A 20,468-nucleotide genomic window follows, 5' to 3' on the forward strand; every position below is an offset into this window, starting at 1 on the left:
AGGATTTCATATTTTATGGAAGAAAAGAATCATGAATGAATTTTTTTTTTTTAACAATTTATATGTAATCCATAATATCTTTTATGAAAACAAAGTTTAAATTATATGTATCTACGACATTAAGTACTCTTAAAACAAAAACTATCACTCTTTAATTACTTCAAATTAAAACTATATGATTTTACATATATATATATGACGACACATAGTCTTTTTATGTATGAGAATGACTATAACGACAAATATGTGATAGCATCGAAATAAAAATTGTTGCATTATATTAAATGTTAAATATAGTGAATTAATATATTTTTATTAGTCTTAAATAAATAAAAATTAGTTATACACATGCCTAACCGACAACGTATGTCCTTTCCTCCATCTATATATGCATAAAAATAAAATCTCTCATGTCATCGAATACATATAGTTTAACTCATAACTTTGAGCCAACATAAATTAATTAACCATACCATTTTAATAAAATGCAATGATAGAGAGTTTATATGCATAAATGGGCAACGTTGTGAGCAAATAAAAAAGTCAATTGATAAATAACAATTGAAAAAAAAAAACTTAGATGTATAAAAATGGTTGAAAACAGAAACTCAATTGATTTAAAAAAACAGAAGAAGAAGAGAATGAAACTAGGTTGATAAAAAAAATACTAAAAAAATAAAAGAAATTACCAATATCATTATTAGACTAAGATCGTATGCTAATAAAGAGTTCAATTGAAGACTTTAGTTTCAAAGCTTTATTTTTACAATTGAAAGTATGAATATGTCAGTCACCACTCTACTTTAAAGGTAGTTGTGCAATTTTTTCTAAATTTTATTTAATAAAAGAATATTTTCATGTGTCCACCTATTTCTTATCGATCATAGTTTGTCACATTAGCAAATCTTCTTTTATATGTATACGTTAGTTTTTTTTAAACTAACTAGTTCGAAATGGAATGAATTAAAGAAAAAAATGGTAGTGCAAAGACTGGTAGATATGATCAAGAGTGGTTAAGGATTATTGTAGACATTTCTTCAAAATCTCCAAGCTTCTACATAAAGCTATTCATGAACCTTGTTACTTAGGTATTAGACTAGATGGAAGAGAGATAATAATTCAACATTTCTTTTTTAAGATATTGATTTTAAGCCACAAGTAGGAATTTCGTCCAATAACATGTGGCCCCATTAAAACCACCCTAACATTTTGAAAGTTGTTCTAGCACTTTCTCGTCCTAGTTTCATTTTAATTTGTCTATTTTCTAATTAATAATATATATTATATGGATGGAAAAAGGGAAAATCAAAAGATAAACAAAAGGAAAAAAAACTCGATTATAATACTATTTTAAAAACTTTTTCAACTTTATGAAACACACAAGAACTAAATACAAAATGAACACTATATAATGAAAAGACAACGAAAAAGAAACACATCCCTTCCCCACCTTAAAGCAAATCCCATATATATATATATGCACATCAAAAAAGCACATATATAATTCTTACATAAAAACACATAATTAAAAGAGCATTAAGAAATCCACGCCATAATGATGATGATTATGATCTAAACCATTATCAGTATCTTCAATGAGAAGCTGCCTCCTCCTTATGCTTCTCTTCCTCCTTAGCGTGATAACCTGGGAGTTTCTCCTTGATCTTCTCTAAAAATCCCTTCTTTTCTTTTCCTTGATCTTCTTCATGATGATGAGGAGCTGCCTCCGGGGCTGCTTCCGGAACCGGAGCTTCCTCCGGCTTCTTGCTGTGGCCTGGAAGCTTCTCCTTGATCTTGTCTAGGAGGCCTTTCTTTTCCTCAGGGTGTGCTGCGTCGTCCACCTTCTCAACTGGGATGGCTACTGCTTCGTGTTCGTGTTCGTGTTCCTTAGCTTCTTCCTTCTTTTCCTCTTCTCCTCCTCCTAGTTTCTCCTTCAACTTCTCCTTCAATCCCTTCTTCTTCTTCTTCTTCTTCCCATCTTCTCCTTCCTCCTCATCGCTCGACTGTACAATCATATTCGATAATATCCAATCAATTTTAAGGAAAAGTCAATCAACACTCATCTCATGTGCACATCAAACTTTAGATAATTTTGATTGCTCAAATTGTCTAAGTAAATTTAAGAAACAAACACTACATCATTCAACCAAAGACCGTCATGTGTCCATTTTTTTATAAGAATATCTTTATTCTATTTTTATTATGTAGATTAGGTGCAGTCTAATAGAATAATTCAAAGTGATCCAAGATCGGGCTATTTCAAATGAACTTTTGAATACTAAAGTATTTAAAAGAATAAAACGTCATTTGAAAACAAACTCCAAAGATTGAAACTTACAGAGCTAGAGCTGCTATCGGATCGGGTGAGCTTCTCCAAGAGACTAGGCTTCTTCTCTTCTTCTTCTTCAACCTTGTGGATCGGTGGTGGAGGTTCAGAAACTTCAACTTTCTCGAACTGTTCAGTAACGACGACAACCTCCTCATGAGGAGCTGCAACATGGGGCTTCTGCTCTTCGTCCTTCTTCTTCCCCAAGAAATCAAACAGCCCGCGATCCTTAGCCTCGACGCCACTCTCTTGAACTCCCTCCTCGATCTTCTTGTTCTCGTACTCCGCCATGGCTATGCTATAAAGTTCTCAAGATCACAAAAACAGAGAGATATTTGGTAGTGATGAGTGAGTGAGAATGAATAATAAGCTTTGTGTGTTTGTGTCAAATAAGTTTGGTTGCTTAGTGGGTTTCCAAGTGTACCATTTTATAGCTATAACACAACGCGCCACACGGGTCCAACGCGCCAGATCCTGATCGTAACGCCAAATATTATTATTTTATTAGTATTATTATTATTATTTCTGGCAGGGCAACCGACGTGGTGGATTCAATGAAAAGAAAAGCATTTATTTATTTATTTATTTTAACCAAAAAAAAAAGATGAAAATAAATCATTTCTTCTATTTGCCTTTTTCGTCAAATCTAAACCCCATACGCGGATTACCACGCTTAATGCACGCGCCGACACGTGGTGGGTTTAGTCCACGTGGATGGTCTATGAAGCGAGTGGGGGAGATTTGAGTATTCGCGGATTTGAAGTGGTAGTCAAAAGAAGAAAGTAAGAGAGAGATGGACAGGGTGTACGAAGGTTCTGGATGGACCAATAAGAAAGTGCAACGTGGAGAAAGATGAGGATGTGGGGCCGGTGATGTCGGCCTTGATTGGATAAAAACGTTGAGGGTCGGCAAAGGAGTGGGGCCCAGTGAAGCTGGGGTTAGTATCGGTATTTGGTTTTGGTTTTGGAAATGTGAGAGTCGGTGGGGGAATATTATTCAATACATTCCAAGTTGTACGTTACGTAAGATTTTCACGTTCTAAGAGGCCATAGGAGACCAATGGTCGGTTTTAGATTTTTAATTCAAATTTTAACTCTCCAGAATTTTCCATTTTTCTTTTAATTCTAAAAATACGTATATTTTTAGTTTTTAAATCTACCATTTGAATTCAATTTATTTTCAAAATGTTACCATCTTTCTTTAGTTAGTCATAATATGAAAAATTAGACCCATTTAAATACATTCTCAAAAAAACAAGTTAATAATTATTGAAAATCCCACATTGAAAAAATCAAAAGATGATATACTCTTTATCAATTAATTTTGAGATTAAACTCTATATTATCAAATATGGTATCAATCTGTAAATTATATAATTTAAAAAATTTTATGGATAAAATCATATTCAAAATTTAAATATTAAAAGTGTAATAGTTCAAAATTTTCATTTACTTTTTTTTTTTTTAATTAAAATCTAGAAATTTTGAGTTTTTGAGGTAAGATTCTGGCTACAAAGCCGACGTTTTAAATCTCTTGACATTTTTACCGAGATTATATGCTTCAACTTTTTGACACGGGAGAGTAGACATAAAAGTTGAATTTAGTGCTTGGCTTTTTTGTATTGATTTTTCAAAGCGGAATACTTAGTTTAAATTTTTTGTTTTGAAATATTTTATCTTATATGTATATTGAATTAGTGGGAAAATGTTTGTAAGAAAACATGTTGGATAAATGTAAAAAGGACAATATTCGATATATTTTTTTTTTAAGTCTAAGGTAAAATTGACTCAGTTGCTAATTTCAAAGCTAAAAATTGTTTCTTGTATGTCTATATTTATATATTTTTTAATTAATTTGAGATATTTTGTTATAGACTAATATAATGACTCTAAGAACTTGATTAATACCATTTAAAATAGATGGGTGAATTGCAATATAAATATATTTGAGTTGAATTGATAAATAATTATAACTCAATTGTCATAAGATATATAACTTCAATCTAAATGATTTGAACTCAAATCTTTCATCTACATATTCATTGAACTCAAACATAAATGCACGTGTGTTTGAGTTGAATTTGTTAAAGAATCAAAAAGTTTTATTGCATTTAAATTATTTCATGAATTCTATTGAAATTAATTTCTATTTTTAGTTCTGTTTATAAAAAATAAATAAATAAATAAATCTTTTAGTGTTGCTTTGAATTATTATTCGTGGAATAACATAAATATGTATATATATGTTAAATTCTATTTTGTTGGGTCATTGTTTAAGAACTATTTATCCTTAACTTACTTTTTATAAAAAGACCTTAAAATATAAATATTCACAATATTAGCCATAGCCATGAAATCAATAATATATTAATAATATAGTTTTTTAGTTCAACATAAACTAACAAAAGGGTAAAGTAAAAACTCAAAACATTTAAAAATACATTACTAGTATTTTAATCTTAATAACTAACCTGAGTCGATTGTTTGGTAACTACAACTTAAATTTGATTTTTCTTTTTTTTTTTTTTAAGAAAACCAATAACAAAAGAGTTCCTTAATCCAATCGAACATTTGTTATTTCAGCCTCACCTCGTATTGTTCTCCCATCTGCACTGCACGTGCCCCCACAAGAACATCATATTGATATTCTATTTTGGTAGTGGTCAATTTCAAAAGTTTCGTGACCAAATTTGTCACCAATTTATATCCATTTCTTTTTCATCGAAAATCAATAATTTATTTATTGCAAATGAACTTATTTGGATAATTTTGAGTTGTTCTTAATATTTTAAACCAAGCTATATCGTATTATGTATACAAATAGTGACATTTTTCTGAATAAATATAGAATTTTAAAAACTATGAAACACGATCTTCTTTTTCTTTAAAAACATTAATTCATATGGAGTTGGCGAATTTGAATATACAACTATTATATACTTAAATTCAATGGATAAAATATCGGCAAATTTAATGTGAAAACATTAGATATTTTGTTCGATAGTTGTTTCTCAAGTCGAAAATATTCTACTTTAAATTTCAAACTAATCATGAAAAATCCTTTTAGTCTTTATATTTGTAAAGATCTATCATTTATTAGTTTATCAGATGGACAAATATCTACATTACTTAGTATTTGAAGCTTCATTTTATAGGAGTTAACTACTGCGAGATAACTATATTACCTACAAAGTTATATAACTATGTTATCTACAATGTTATAGCATTTCACGCAATAATTATACGAAATAATTAAGAGATAAATGAACACAAGAGATTGGTAACCTAATTTGGTGTAAACTACCTACATCTGGGGATAGTGTGCCCAAGAAAGATAACTTCACTAATATCAACGACAAGCAATTACAACGTAGTAGTTATCAATAATCACTAATACAAAACCGAGTTTTAATGTCGATTTTCGACCAACATAGAATACCATCTTTAATGTCGATTTTCAACCGACATTGAACATCATCTTTAATGTCGGTTTTTCACCTACTTTTTGTCAATAATTGTTTGATACTAAATGTCTGTCATCGCTCTGTTATTGAAAAAATAATATATATATATATATATTTCTTTGCTTATGTACATACAAATCAATAATATTTCTCTCCCTTTTTTTTTTTTTATGCACAAGAAAATCATAAGATACCTGGCCAACCAAAACCAATATCAAACAATCTAATTGGTATATCATATGCTACACCAGTGATTACAATTTCTTTCTTCTATAATTTAAACCCAATTCTCATTAATATATATATATATATATATATATATAAAAGCTTGATCAATATTTCACTCAATTAATATCTATTAAGTTTTGAAGTTAAACTATTCTGGAACAAGGATAATGACGAGAGAGCTATAAAAGAAATAGATTCTAACTAGTGGCTGCTACAATGCAAAAGGTTCATAGATGTTAAGCACTATACATTACTAAGTTGAAAAGCTAATTAAGCTGAAGGGACAACTTTCACATATTAGCTCATTTAGCTCAGTTTAGTAACATCTAACAAAGAAGAATGGAGCTTCGATGAAGGGATGGTTTTGAATTTGATGCTTCTTTTTGTCTAGATGAATAAAATAACAATTTGATTATGCAACCTCATCGATGCTCACCGGATGAAGATAATGTTATTCTAGCTATTGTTCTTTGGAAGAAATAAAAGCAATTGATGTATACTATTAACAACACGATTTCACACTTTCATCCTTCAAAACATCCTTCAAAACATATAGCTAAAATTACAAATGTTAATGAGATTTCACACTTTCATCCAAACAAAACTCGAATTACAAGAGCAAAATCAACATCTAAAATGTAGATTGTGATCAGGAGAAAATTTTAGTTAGAGAGAAGTCTTATGCCACGTTTTCTCCCTTTTGATGAGAGGCTTTCTAATGAATAATTTGAAGAGTGAAAAAGCAAACTCTTAAAAAGGTTCATCAATTGGTACTAATAAATAATAACCAAAGAGAGCGATAGAAATGCTAGATCATGTTAAAATGTATAAAGTGAGCTATCTCCCCTGTTTCCTCGCAAGTTCACATCCTCTAAAAATTAAGAAGCTATCTTATCCCCATATTAAGTTATAAAAAAACCCATAAGCATAATAATAACAAAAATACATTCACTTGCTATTTTCAAAAGTTAAACAATCAACAAATAAAGATTTGACATGGTAGTGTCATTAGCAAGAAGGAAAAATAAATACACAAAAAAAAAAAATAATGGAAAAAAGCAGCTAATGGTAGAGCATGAAAAAACATTGCAGCAAACCTAAACTGAGATTATACATGGTTGATAGTAAATCTAAAAGAAACACAAGAACTACATATAAACAAATATACTTTGCATTAAAAAGCTGCAATAAAAAACAAAGTCTCAACTTAAGTATTCTGAAAGTGGTATTTTCAAACAATTAGAAAACTGGTATTAATATTCTAAAACTGAAGATAAATTATGAGAAAATAAACCAACAATCAACATACCTTGATAATTTCTATTCTATCCACTATTTAACTCATTTCAATATGATTACTATATTACTTAGTTGCTCACCAAGTTGAAGCTACGCAAAAGATATTGGTAAAATTGATGTTGAACTACACTAGCATAAGGAAATAGAAACCACCAATACTTTTATAAAGCAAATATAGCAAGTAAAGTTTCACTAGTGTGTTTACACTATTTCCTATCACTAATATATATTATTGCATTTGAAGAAAGAAAGCACATACCTTTTATTAAATCCTATTGCTTTAAAAAATGCCCCCTTCTTACAAATTTGCTATTAATTAGCACATCATAGAATGAAATGTCAACAGTAAATTTAGAAGAAACTTTTCAATTGGACCACTTTCAATTACAGGAACATCAGTGTGAACCAGGTCAAGAACATGTTTTCCCTGATACAATCTGTAGTTGAAGGATAGAGCAAGAGGAAGAGGTCCAGACACGTTTGAGCCTAGGAGAAGATTAGGCTTTTGAGAAAGTAGAATCCCATAAATAAGTCTAGGGAACTTTGGTGGCTTGATAAATGTTATAGTTCTAATATTAGGGATTTTTATTATTGTAAATATTTTTGTTATAGTTTCCTTTTATGGCCTTTTCTGTGTTTTCCTTCTTTGGTCACTCTTGTACACTTATATATATTCATATCTTTAGTGGATAGAATAAAATATTCTGATTCTCTCAAACCTAAGAATTTTACATGGCATCAGAGCATGTTAAAATACATGGGCCATAAAAGATTTAGGCATGTTGAAATACTTCTTAGGAATTGAGATAATAAGAAGCAAGAAAGGAATACTATTATCATAGAGAAAATATGTACTTGACTTGTTGACTAAAACAGGGAAGCTAAGGGCTAAACCACATAGTACCCCAATGATGCCCAATTTATAGTTCACAAAAGATGGAGAATTGCTAAAAGATCCTAAAAGATATAAAAGGTTAGCGAAAAACTCAATTACCTTACAGTGACTCAACCCGACATAGCCTATTCGGTGAGTATTGTGAATCAGTATGTCATGCCCTATAGTTGGTTATTAGGTTGCATTAGAACATATTTTGTGCTATCTGAAGGCTGCTCTCAGATGTGGTTTATTATATAAGGATTGTGGTCATACTAATATTGAATGTTTCTTAGATGTCGATTGGGCGGGATATAGAGAAGACAAAAGATCAACTTTAGGATATTGTGTTTTTGTTGGTGGTATTTGATTTTTTGAAGAGTAATAAGCAAATGTGGTGTCACGTTCAACTGAGGAATCAGAATATAGAGCAATGGCACAATCTATGTGTGAATTGATTTGGATATATCTATTTCTTATTGAGTTGGGATTTGAAATCACCACACCGACAAATTTGTGGTGTGATAATCAAGTAGCACTGCATATCGAATCTAATCCAGCATTCCATGAAAGGACTAAACATATGAAAGTTGATTGCTATTTTGTACGTGAGAAAATTCAACAAGATTTCGTATCTATAGGATATGGGAAGACTAGAGAACAATTAGGAGATGTCTTTACAAAAGCATTAAATGGAAGACATACAAAATTTTTATGTAACAAGTCAGACATAATTAACATATATGCTCCAACTTGATGGAGAGTGTTATAGTTCTAATATTAGTGTTTTTCATTATTGTAAATATCTTTGTTATATTTTTCTTTTATGGCCTTTTCTATGCTTTCCTTCTTTGGTCACTCTTGTACACTTGCATATATTAATTCTTCAGTGACCAAAATAAATTATTTTGATTCTCTCAAACCTAAGAGTTTTACAAGAAGCAATATGACGTTTAATTTGATTAAGGATAAAGACACCGTAGTTGAATTTTCCTCAGTGCCAATCTGATACAGAAAACTTGCCAACATAGTAGAGAGCCCAGACTTGTGAGAAAATGGGTACCAGTACTCAATACCTATCTTATGAAGCAACACATATTTCACATTGAGATCAGACCAAGGTGATTGACCTTTCTTGTTTGACTCCCCCTATAAGTTCAAAAACAAGATTAGACATATGTTGGGTTTTATGTCCTAAAACTCATGGTCTGTAAACAATAAATTTATTCTGTTAATCAATATAGATGTTATTGAAGTTTGATTCAATAAAGTTGTTATTGAATATTTTAATTGCTCATTTCGTTTTAGAAATAACCTAAATCCAATAAACTAATATCCATGACTATTACATGAGTACTTGAACTTTATGTGGAGACATAAGAGTGGATCAAGTTCGAGTAAATAGCCAAAATAGTCTATAGTATACGGATAAGGTTTGGTACCTTATTTTGGGGACAATATCAGATTCAGCCCACTTTGTAGATGTTACAATTGTTGTAAAGTGCTACAAACGAAGTGATCCTGATTCGTTCATGTGGGTACATGTGGGTAAGAGCATCCTATGTAAAGAGTTTGTATAAAATCGAACTAAGAAATAAGTCACTCTTACTTTATAATGTTGTTTACTATTTAAGACTAACTATTTCAAAGTGATGACTTAGTTAACTTAACCTTAATCCTAAGCTATATGAACTCATGTTTATTCTAGATTATCCTTAGATTTGCATGGGTAAGGGTTGACTCAACATTGCTGGCTCAATAAGCATCCCATTTCAGGGGTAAGACTGGATAGATAGTTGAGGACATAGGGTGCTAAAGGAAATCTAGCATGAGAATTTCCATGAGTAGCGGAATGATCATTCCAAATTTCATTCGAAATTGGACATAAACAATTACAGTACAAGAACGGAAACTAACAGGTCATGCACAACATGAAATTACAGCATGCTAAATGATAGAATCAAGGGATAGAGTATGCGTACCTTTGAAGAACCATTCTTCAAACTCCCTCGATCAATACCAAGAATACTCAGGTAACCATTATGGTGGTGTCCTCACTCACTTCGTGAACCGAGTGTGACTCGACTTGTTCGTGGAGGCCGTTTGTTGGATTCGTGATCATTGTGTTCGTTGTCTTGATGTTGTGTACTGGTTATTGTGATCGAGAGTTGTTGTTCTTGGATGCATTTGAGTGATCGAGGGAGTTTGAAGAATGGTTCTTCACAGGTACATAGGTACACATACTCTATCCCTTGATTCTATTATTTAGCATGCTGTAATTTCGTTTTGTGCATGATCTATTAGTTTCCATTCTTGTACTGTAGTTGTTTATGTTCAACTCAAATAGAATTTGGAACGATTCTTCATCGAGAAAGAAGACTAAGGGTTGATCGTATCGTGTAGCCTCAGGTAAACGAAAGTTGAGTTTTTACTAAGCGATCGTGTAGAAAAGTTCTGCCCAATCGTGTAGTATAGCTAAACGATCGGGTAAAGCGTTTGCATTGGTTGCTTGATCGCGTGGATGCTGGAGGTAAACGATCGCGTGCGGCATTTGATGCTCATCGTTTAATAAAAGGCGTGCGCACTAAACGGTTGTGTAGTTAGCATACTTCATCGCATCATCACTGACTACATGATCACGCGGTATACGATACCTCGCGCTTGCTTAGCGATCGTTTAGATGATTTTGCTTCATCGCATCGTTTTTGTTGAGATGATCGTTTAAGGATTTCATTGCACATGCACGTTGTACAATCGCGTGACCTCATGCTTCATCACATAGTCAAAGGTACACGATCATTGCTAAACAATCGTTTAGCTCAGGAAGCATTGGTAAACGATTGAGTAAAGTGTTTACTCTATCGTGTAAGCGATCACAAGGAATTTTGTACATGATCAAGGAGACGTGTTTCTTCGCTCAGATAGTTCAAGACCCGGTTCACCTGTTTGAACCGGAGACTCTTTGCTATTTGTAATAGTTAGCTTTGGTTTTGAGGATTTTGAGGCTAATTATCCCAATTCATCTTGGTTTATATGCCATAGTGTATGACATATAGATTTGAAACCCACTTTAAGTTATGCATTTGATTCATGCACTAGTTTCTAGCATGATAAAATTACAAGAAAGCATGTGCATGCATCATGAAACATAAGAGTTATATTTATGCATGTAGTAAGCATATTCATGCATCATCTTTATAGTAGAAGGGTGTATGGAAGCATATGTGCTTGGTTCGTTGGCTTGGTTATATAAATGTTATATAAAAGTAGCAATGAATTAACAGTGCATGGAGCATGACACTTAGGCTTGTTTATAAAAGTTATGAATGCCTTATATGTGTTTGCTTCGCATTATGGATGGTTTTGGTTGTTTATGTTATAAGTGCTATAATGGAAATTAAAACTTAAATTGATAAGAGAGAGTTGCATGCAGACTTAGGGTGAACTCATGTTTTAAAAGAGTTTTAAAATTGGATTGAGATAAACCTAAGTTCAAGGTTCTAATACGAATAGTAACCTAAGTTTAATCTTTTTAAATCGGTTTAATGGGATTAAATTGATTGGCATAAAAGATTAAAATTGTATTAAATCTATCTATAAGGGACCTTTTGTTTAAAGCGAGTTCTGTCTAGGCTGGGGTACATAAGCTGACGGAAACGAAACACTCCTACCTGGGAACCTACTTAGAAAGATTAATTAGATAGATTTTCTGCAAGCATGTGACAGTTGATCAAAGACTTCGTTAAAGAGTTTAATGAATGATGATCAAAAGTTGTTCAACTTTCCAAGGTAAAAGTTACTTTTGGGCAAACCTAAAAAGTCACTTAGTTAAAATATTTAGCCCTTTTTTTTCTAAGTAAACTAAACCCTAGGTTATAAAATACTCAGTGGGAGGAAGAGATATATATGATATATTAATGATTCCACTCATGTTTCTCCCTGAATGTTCACGCCGTCCGATTCATGCTTGGCCTCGTGGTGCCCTGGTAGCATCCCCTTTCGGATGGTGTTTGCATGAGTCAATATCAAGGTGGACGGAGATAGTATTTATAGTAAGTTGGTGAAGGGTATGTGTCAACACATCCTGCGGTCTCCTTCGTTAGTTCACACCGTGAGATCATTCTTGCACTCTCTCGTGGCGCCCTGGGAGCATCCCCCTTCAGATGGTTTTTGTGCAATTGGTCAATATCAAGGTGAACTCCAGAAATGGATAGGGTCACTTTAGTTTTTGCCCCAATCGGATTTGCTGCTTGGGGTGGAACTCTAGGGCCTAAAATGATGGGTCACACTTACGGAAAATTGTTAAGCAAGTTAATGATTTCTTGACTAAATCAATGATGGCTAGTCATTACAGGAGCAAGAGTTGTTCTGATATTAATGGCTGGTTGAGAATGTCTCAATTTAGAGGAGGGGTGAATTAACTACCATTCTGTGGCTTTTGTCCTAAACCTTTGAAGTGTCATTGCGAAACTAGATGTCATACGGGGTTCATTTCAGTTTTGCTATACATTATTGGATGTTGTATGTTTTTCAATGAGTATTTGCGTAAAATCTAATGTAGGTCAATGTGTTTGTTTTTTCAACAACATAAATGTTTTTCCGTTAAATGCCTCTAGTTTGATCGATTACATACATTGGAAAGAGTCCGTCAAAACATATTTCGTGGTAAATCTGATGCACCGTGAAATGTTTGTATTGCATATGAGGTGTGGATGAAGGCTAATTCATTGGCCTGACTTCACATTTAGGCTAGCATACTTGATGCTTTGGCCAAAAGGGTTGAAAACATGGTCACTGCACGTGAGATCATGGACTCATTGCAAAAATTACTTGAACGTCAGTTCTTACTTTTTGACCACAAAGGGATGGATGACAAAGAAACCATTAGTGTCAATTCCCAAGATAACGTCCGGGAAGAGAAAGCAAGTGTTGCTAACTCTGTTAAAGTTCATCGACGAGAAGTGTTCTCTGAAATGGAACTTGAAGCTTATTTAGGTTCTAATACTGATCCCACTACTCTCCAAAAGAGGAGGAAGTCTAAAGACAGTAAATTTGATTTATTGGTCTTGGAGACGTGTTTAGTAAAGAATGATGATTCTGCCTGGATCCTAGATTCCAATGCTACTAATCACGTCAGTTCTTTCTATCAAGGATTTAGTTCCTGGAAAACGTTGCCACAGGAGAGTTGACTCTTCGAGTCGGTACTGGTGAGGTTGTTTCTTGCTGTAGGCAGATCGAAGTTATTTTTGGACAAGAAACGTTATCTGTTACTGGATAATATTTTTGTAGTTCCTCATATCAAGAGGAACTTAGTCTCGATTTCTTGTCTCATTGAACAAGGCTATATCGTCTTCATTTCTGAGAGTAAAGTGTTTATTTTCAAGAATGGTATGGAAATTGGTTTTGGTTCAATGGAAAATAACTTGTATGCACTAAGGTCGTTAGTCATAAAAGCCTTGCTTAATACCGAAATGTTCAGTACGACGACAACTACTAAAAGACCAAATGTTTCTTCTAAGGAAAACACACATCTTTGGCCTCTGAGGTTAGGTCTCATCAATCTCAATAGGATTGAGCAGTTGGTGAAATACGGACTTCTAAAGAGTTTAGAAGAAAACTCCTTGCCGGTGTGTGAATCATGCCTTGAAGGCAAGATGACCAAATGACCTTTTACTAGAAAAGGTTATAGAGCCAAGGAAGCCTTGGAGCTTATACATTCAGACCTTTGTGGTCCAATGAGTGTTAGAGCTCGAGGTGGGTATGAATATTTTATCTCTTTCATAGATGATTATTCAAGGTACAGGTATGTATACCTAATTTAACGTCAGTCTGAAGCCCTTGACATGTTCAAGGAGTATAAGGCTGCAGTTGAAAACTTGTTAGGTAAGAAGATAAAAACACTATGATCTGATCTTGATAGAGAGTATATGGACCTCCAATTCTAGAACTATACGATAGTGTAGGGATTGGTGTCCGAATTCTTCCGAAGTCTCGTTGTTTGTAATATATACACATTGTTATGAATAAAATAAGAGTGATTTTATTTGGTATTTACTCATATCCAATAAACAAAGCTCCATGGTTATTGTATGTAAACTTAAGCATGTATATGAGATATACAAGTGGATCATGCCTTAATTGATAAACTAAATAGGTCTGTAGTATAAGGATTAAGGAGGGATAACTGATCCTTGTGACACTATGGATATGACCTGCTTTATAAAGGTTTGCAAGTGTTGTGAACTACTACAGATGGTAGATCCTGACAATTCATGTGGAGACATGCAAATGAGTGTGTTCTATACAAAGAGTTTGTATAAGACCGGACCATGAGATGATTCGTCTCTGTATATAATGCTGTTGATACTAGAGAGTTACATCTCACCTAAACGACCATAGGTGACATGACCTTAATTCTGAGTGTTTTGGGAACTCCTGCCTTTGAGAGCGGTCCTTTGATTAGTATAGGTGAGAGTGGCCAGATTGCCAACTCAACATGCCTACCATTTTGGGGACTTGTCTAATTTGGGAGCTGGGAACTTAGTTACACAAGATGGAATTCACTCCTTCCCCGAAACAGGGGTAAGTAGATAGATTGCTCCCTTAAGGGTTGATTCCGGGTCTTGAACATAGTGGCCACAACTTCTCTATGGAAGAGAGGACTTAGTCATAATAGAACTATGATTTATGTTCATTAGAGGGATCGGTGGTACTTAAGGAGTTAGATGTAACTACATGGGCATAACGGTTATTGGCCCAGCTGTATTTACGAGCGATCTGTCAAGTGTTATCGTAGTGTTGATTGGTTGATATGGACATATAATATATCTGTAGTAAGGAGAGTCCTGTCGGTCGTTAGTGGAGTGCCTGGCAGTTAACGGATGGTGGATCCCGTGACTAAAGAATTTAGTCTATTATTCACGTACCGTTGGAGCTTCGATCTACAAGTCCATAAGGTCCCCTTGGTAGCTCAATGGATTAAAGTTGAGAATCAGTTCTTGGTGTTGATTTGAAATGTTCAAATTGACAAGAGGTAATTCGATTATATATGATATGATTAGGGTGATGTATGAGATATATCAAGTGAAGGATTAATGTAAATGAGATTTACATTAAGAACCATGAAATAGAAAAAGAGCTATGGTTTATATGTTTCTTGAGATGAAATATTAAAACTATAGGTTATAAATATACTATGGTAAGTTGGTTATCATATATATTTATAATAATATTAATTATTGGATAATTATCTTTTTTTCTCTAATAACCAATTGAGTGGGAGGTTATTGGCGGTTTCATGGTAACCGTGAGATAAATAGAAAAATGTTTTCCTAAATTTAGTAGTTGATGATTGAGAGTTTCTATTCTCAGTAGTTCTCACGGTTGGCCTTCAAGTGAATGAGATTCACTAATCGATAGCTTAAGAGAGACCAAACGATCTTGGAGTGACACTACACGATAGTCACTCAACTTGCCGGTTAGCTATACGATCGTGGAGCTTTTGCTAAATGAACGTGGAGCTTCCTCTAAACGATTGGGCATCGACTATACAATAGACTTGTCATCTCCCACTTGCTCAATCGTTTATATGATTGTTCTTCCTCTAGTCTCATAGTCTAACCAAGTCCACACAGAGCCCACACTGTGGTGGTCTCGTACTCAACTCGATATAGTTGAGGTTTTTGGAGGTTGTTCACTGTGTTCGTGATCTTGAAGATCACTGTGTTCGTGGTCGCTGTGATCATGCAGTGTAGCGGTCGAAGTGTTCGAGCATTCGTGATTGTCATCTTGCTGTGAATGAGCGTTCGTGATCAAGGGTGTCGAAGATCTGTCTCTTATACACATCTAGATGTGTATAAGAGACAGGTTCGTGATCTTGGAGATCACTGTGTTCGTGGTCGCTGTGATCATGCAGTGTAGCGGTCGAAGTGTTCGAGCATTCGTGATTGTTGTATTACTGGTTGAACGAGCATTAGTGATCAAGGGCTGTCTCTTATACACATCTAGATGTGTATAAGAGACAGCCCTAAAAAGTTGGAACCACGTTCGAAAGTTTGCCTCTTTGTAGGCTACCCTAGGGAAACAATGGGTGGATACTTCTATGATTTGAGCTAGAACAAAGTGTTTGTGTCAACAAATGCTATCTTCTTGGAAGAAGACCACATCGAGTATCATAAACCACGAAGCAAGCTTTTTTTACATGAGACTTCTAATGTGACTACTGAGGGTTCAACAAGAGTTGTTGAACAGACCAATAGTTCAACAAGAGTTGTGGATATCAGTACATCTAGTTAACCATCTTAAGAGTTGAGACTGCCTCGACGTAGTGGGAGGGTTATGTACCCACCGGATCGCTACATGATTTTTACTGAAGCCCGAAACATCATTTCTGATGATGAGGTTGAGGATCCATTATCTTATAAGCAAGCAATGAAGGATGTTGACAAAGATGAGTGGATTAAACCCATGAACCAGGAAATGGAGTGTATGTACTTCAATAATGTCTTGAAACTTGTGGATAAGCTTGATGAGGTAAAACCTATAGGATGTAAGTAGATCTACAAACGAAAACGAGGTGTAGATGGAAAAGTGCAAACCTTTACGACTAGACTCATGGTAAAGGGTTATACCTAGGTCGAGGGAGTGAACTATGAGGAAACTTTCTCACCTGTTGTCATGTTGAAGTCTATCAAGATACTCTTGTCGATAGCCACATTGTATGATTATAAGATATGGCAAATGGACGTCAAGACTGCCTTTCTTAATGGTAATCTTGAGGAGACCATCTACATGGTTCAATCAGAGGGGTTCATTGTTCCAAATCTAATAGGTCCATTTATGTGTTGAAACAAGGGTCTAGATCGTGGAACATTAGATTTGACAATGCGGTCAAATCGTTTGGCTTTGATTAGAATGTTGATGAGCCTTGTGTTTACGAGAAAATCATCAACAGCTCAGTAGCTTTCCTGGTATTGTATGTGGATGATATCGTACTCATTGAGAGTGATGTAAGTTTTCTGACTGACATTAAGAAGTGGCTAGCCGCCCAATTCCAAATGAAAGATTTGGGAGAGGCACAGTATGTTCTAGGGATCCAGATCATTCGGGATCGTAAGAGCAAAAGGTTAGCCTTGTCTCAGACATCATACATTGATCAAATGTTGATCAGGTATAGGATGCAGGATTCCAATAGGGGTTTACTACCCTTCAGGCATGGAATTGTATTGTCTAATAATCAATGTCATAAGACACCTCAAAAGGTTGAGGAGATGAGACGAATTCCCTATGCTTCAGCTGTTGAAAGCTTAATGTATGTAATGTTATGTACTAGACCTAACATTTGATATGCAGTAGGGATTGCATGTCGTTATCAGTCCAATCTAGGATTAGATCACTGGACGGCAGTCAAAACGATTCTCAAGTATCTTCGGAGAATGAGGGACTACATGCTCGTGTATGGAGATAAGGATTTGATCAGGGACTCTGACTTTTAAACAGATAGAAATTCTCGAAAATCGACACCAGGGTCAGTGTTCACTCTGAATGGAGGGGCTGTAGTGTGGCGAAGCATCAAGCAAGGATGCATCGCGGATTCCACTATGGAAGCCAAATACGTAGCCGCTTATGAAGCAGCTAAGGAGGCTGTTTGGCTGAGGAAATTCCTTACAGATTTGGAAGTTGTTCCAAATATGGATTTGCGGATCACTCTTTATTGTGATAACAACGGGGTTGTGGCAAATTCAAAGGAATCTCAGAGTCATGTAGAGGCAAGCATATAGAATGAAAATATCATTTGATCAGGGAGATTGTGCATCGCGATGATGTGATAATCACAAATATTTTATCGGAGCACAACGTTGTTGATCCGTTTACAAAGGCTCTCATGACTAAGTGTTTTAGGGTCATCTGGACAGCCTGGTCTACGGGACATGCGACATCTTATCTAGGACAAGTGGAGATGATACTGAGGTATAGAGTATGCCCTAGTTTATTATATATTGTATTTATTTTTTCATGTATTGTACATTAGTCTCCCGAGTTATTTTATTTGTACACATCGTTATGAACTAAAATAAGAGTTATTTTATTTGCATTTACTTATATCCAATAAAAAAAAACTTGTGGCTATTGTATGTAAACTTAAGCATGTATATGAGATATACAAGTAGATCATGCCTTAAGTAATAACCTAAAAGGTTTGTAGTATAAGGATAAATGAGGGATATCTTATCCTAGTGACAGTATGGATATGACCTACTTTGTAGAGGTTTACAAGTGTTGTAAACTACTACAGATGGTCTGATCTTGACCATTCATGTGGAGACATGTAAGTGGGGGTGTCTTATACAAAGAGTTTGTATAAGACCGTACCACAAGATGATTCGTCTCTTTATATAACGTCGTTGATACTTGAGACTTACATCTCACCTATAACGACCATAGGTGACATGACCTTAATCCTAAGTGTTTTGTGAACTCTTGCCTTTGAGGGTGGTCCTTTGATTAGTATGGGTGAGAGTGGCCAGATTGCCAACTCAACAAGTCTACCTTTTTGGGGATTTTTCTGATTGGGGAGCTGGGAACTCAGTTACACAAGACAGAATTCACTCATTCCCCAAAGCAAGGGTAACTAGATAGATTGCTCCCTTAAAGGCTAATTTCGGGTCTTGAACATAGTGACCACATCCTCTCTTTGGAAGAGAGGACCCAGTCATAGTTGAACTATGACTTATTGTTCATTAGAGGAATCAGTGGTACTTAAGGAGTTAGATGTAACTACAAGGGCAAAACAGTAAATTGGCTCAACTGTACTTACGAGCGATCTGTGAAGGGTTATCGCACTATTGATTGTTTGATATGGACACAGAAATATATCTGTAGTGCGGAGAGTGCAACTGTCCGTCTTTAATGGAGTGTCGACAGCTAACGGATGATGGATCCTATGACTAAAGAGTTTAGTCAGTTATTCACGTACCGTTGGAGCTTCAAGCTACAGGTCCATAAGGTCCCATTGGTAACTCAATGGATTCAAGGAGTTAGTTTGAAGTGTTCAAATTAACAGGAGGAAATTCAATTATATATGATATAATTGGTGTGATGCATGAGATACATCAAGTGGAGGATTAATGTTAATATGATTTACATTAAGTACCATAAAATAGAAAAAGAACTATGGTTTATATGTTTCATGAGATGAAATATTAAAACTATAGGTTATAAATATAATATGGTAAGTTGTTTATCATTTTTATTTATAATATATTAATTATGTGATAATTAATCTTTTTCTCTAATAACAAATTGAGTTGGAAGTTATTGGTGGGTTTATGGTAACTGTGAGATAAAAGGAAAAATGTTTGCCTAAATTTAGAGAGTTTCGACTTTCAAAAATAACTCACGGAGAAAGCTATCAAGTGAAAGTGTTTCACTTAGTGATAGCCATAGAGAGACTAAATGATCGTGGAGCTTTGACTACACGATAGTTCATTCAGCTGATCATAGCTAAATGATCACGTGGCTTTGTTTATATGATAGGTTTCCATTTACTACACGATTGACCATATCGTCTATATGATAAACAACTTCCTATCTCCCACTTGCTCGATCGTCTACACGATTGTTGTCTTCCAGTCTCTTCCTCAAACCAAGATCATACAGAGCCCACAACTCCTGGATTCTCACACCGAGAATACCAAGGAAACAATTGTGGTGGTGTCCTTATTCATTTCGTGAACTCAGTGTGACTCGATTGCTTCGTGGAGGTCGTCCGTTGGGTTCGTGATCATTGTGTTCATTGTCTTGGTGTTGTGTACCAATCATTGTGTTTGAGAGTTGTTGTTCTTGGACGCATTAGAGTGCTCAAGGGAGTTTGAAGAATGGTTCTTCAAAGGTACACATATTTTATCCCTTGATTCTATCATTTAGCATGCTGTAATTTCGTTTTGTGCATGACTTGTTAGTTTCCGTTCTTGTACTGTAATTTTTTATGTTCAACTCGAATGGAATTTGGAACGATCCTTCCACTGCTCATGGAAATCATCATTCTTGATTTCCTTCACCACCCTCCTCAATGAGCTACAGACCTTTCAGTTCTTAATGAAAAGCAAAGGACAGAAGGGTGAAGCAAGTGTTGCTTCATCCTCTAAGAAGTTCCACAGAGGTTCGACATCTAGGACAAAGTCTGTACCTTCTTCCTCCAACAATAAAAAGTGAAAGAAGAAGAAATATGGAAAGAGGAAAGCTAACCCGCCAGAAACTGCTCAAAAGAATTCCAAGGT

General features: G+C 34.6%; 1 protein-coding gene across 1 annotated transcript; it reads right to left on the reverse strand.

The window, feature by feature from the left end:
• Window positions 1-1,319: 1,319 nt before the first annotated feature.
• Window positions 1,320-2,735, reverse strand: LOC120075863 (phosphoprotein ECPP44-like). The gene is made up of 2 exons (XM_039029573.1): window positions 2,339-2,735; window positions 1,320-2,003 (listed from the first exon to the last, which is right to left on the reverse strand). The coding sequence occupies exons 1-2, from the start codon at window positions 2,615-2,617 to the stop codon at window positions 1,593-1,595; spliced, it is 690 nt and encodes a 229-aa protein (XP_038885501.1). The 5' UTR covers window positions 2,618-2,735; the 3' UTR covers window positions 1,320-1,592.
• Between the last annotated feature and the right edge of the window lie 17,733 nt (window positions 2,736-20,468).

This window comes from Benincasa hispida, chromosome 4 (assembly GCF_009727055.1).
Source record: "Benincasa hispida cultivar B227 chromosome 4, ASM972705v1, whole genome shotgun sequence".
NCBI classification, from domain to species: Eukaryota; Viridiplantae; Streptophyta; class Magnoliopsida; order Cucurbitales; family Cucurbitaceae; genus Benincasa; species Benincasa hispida.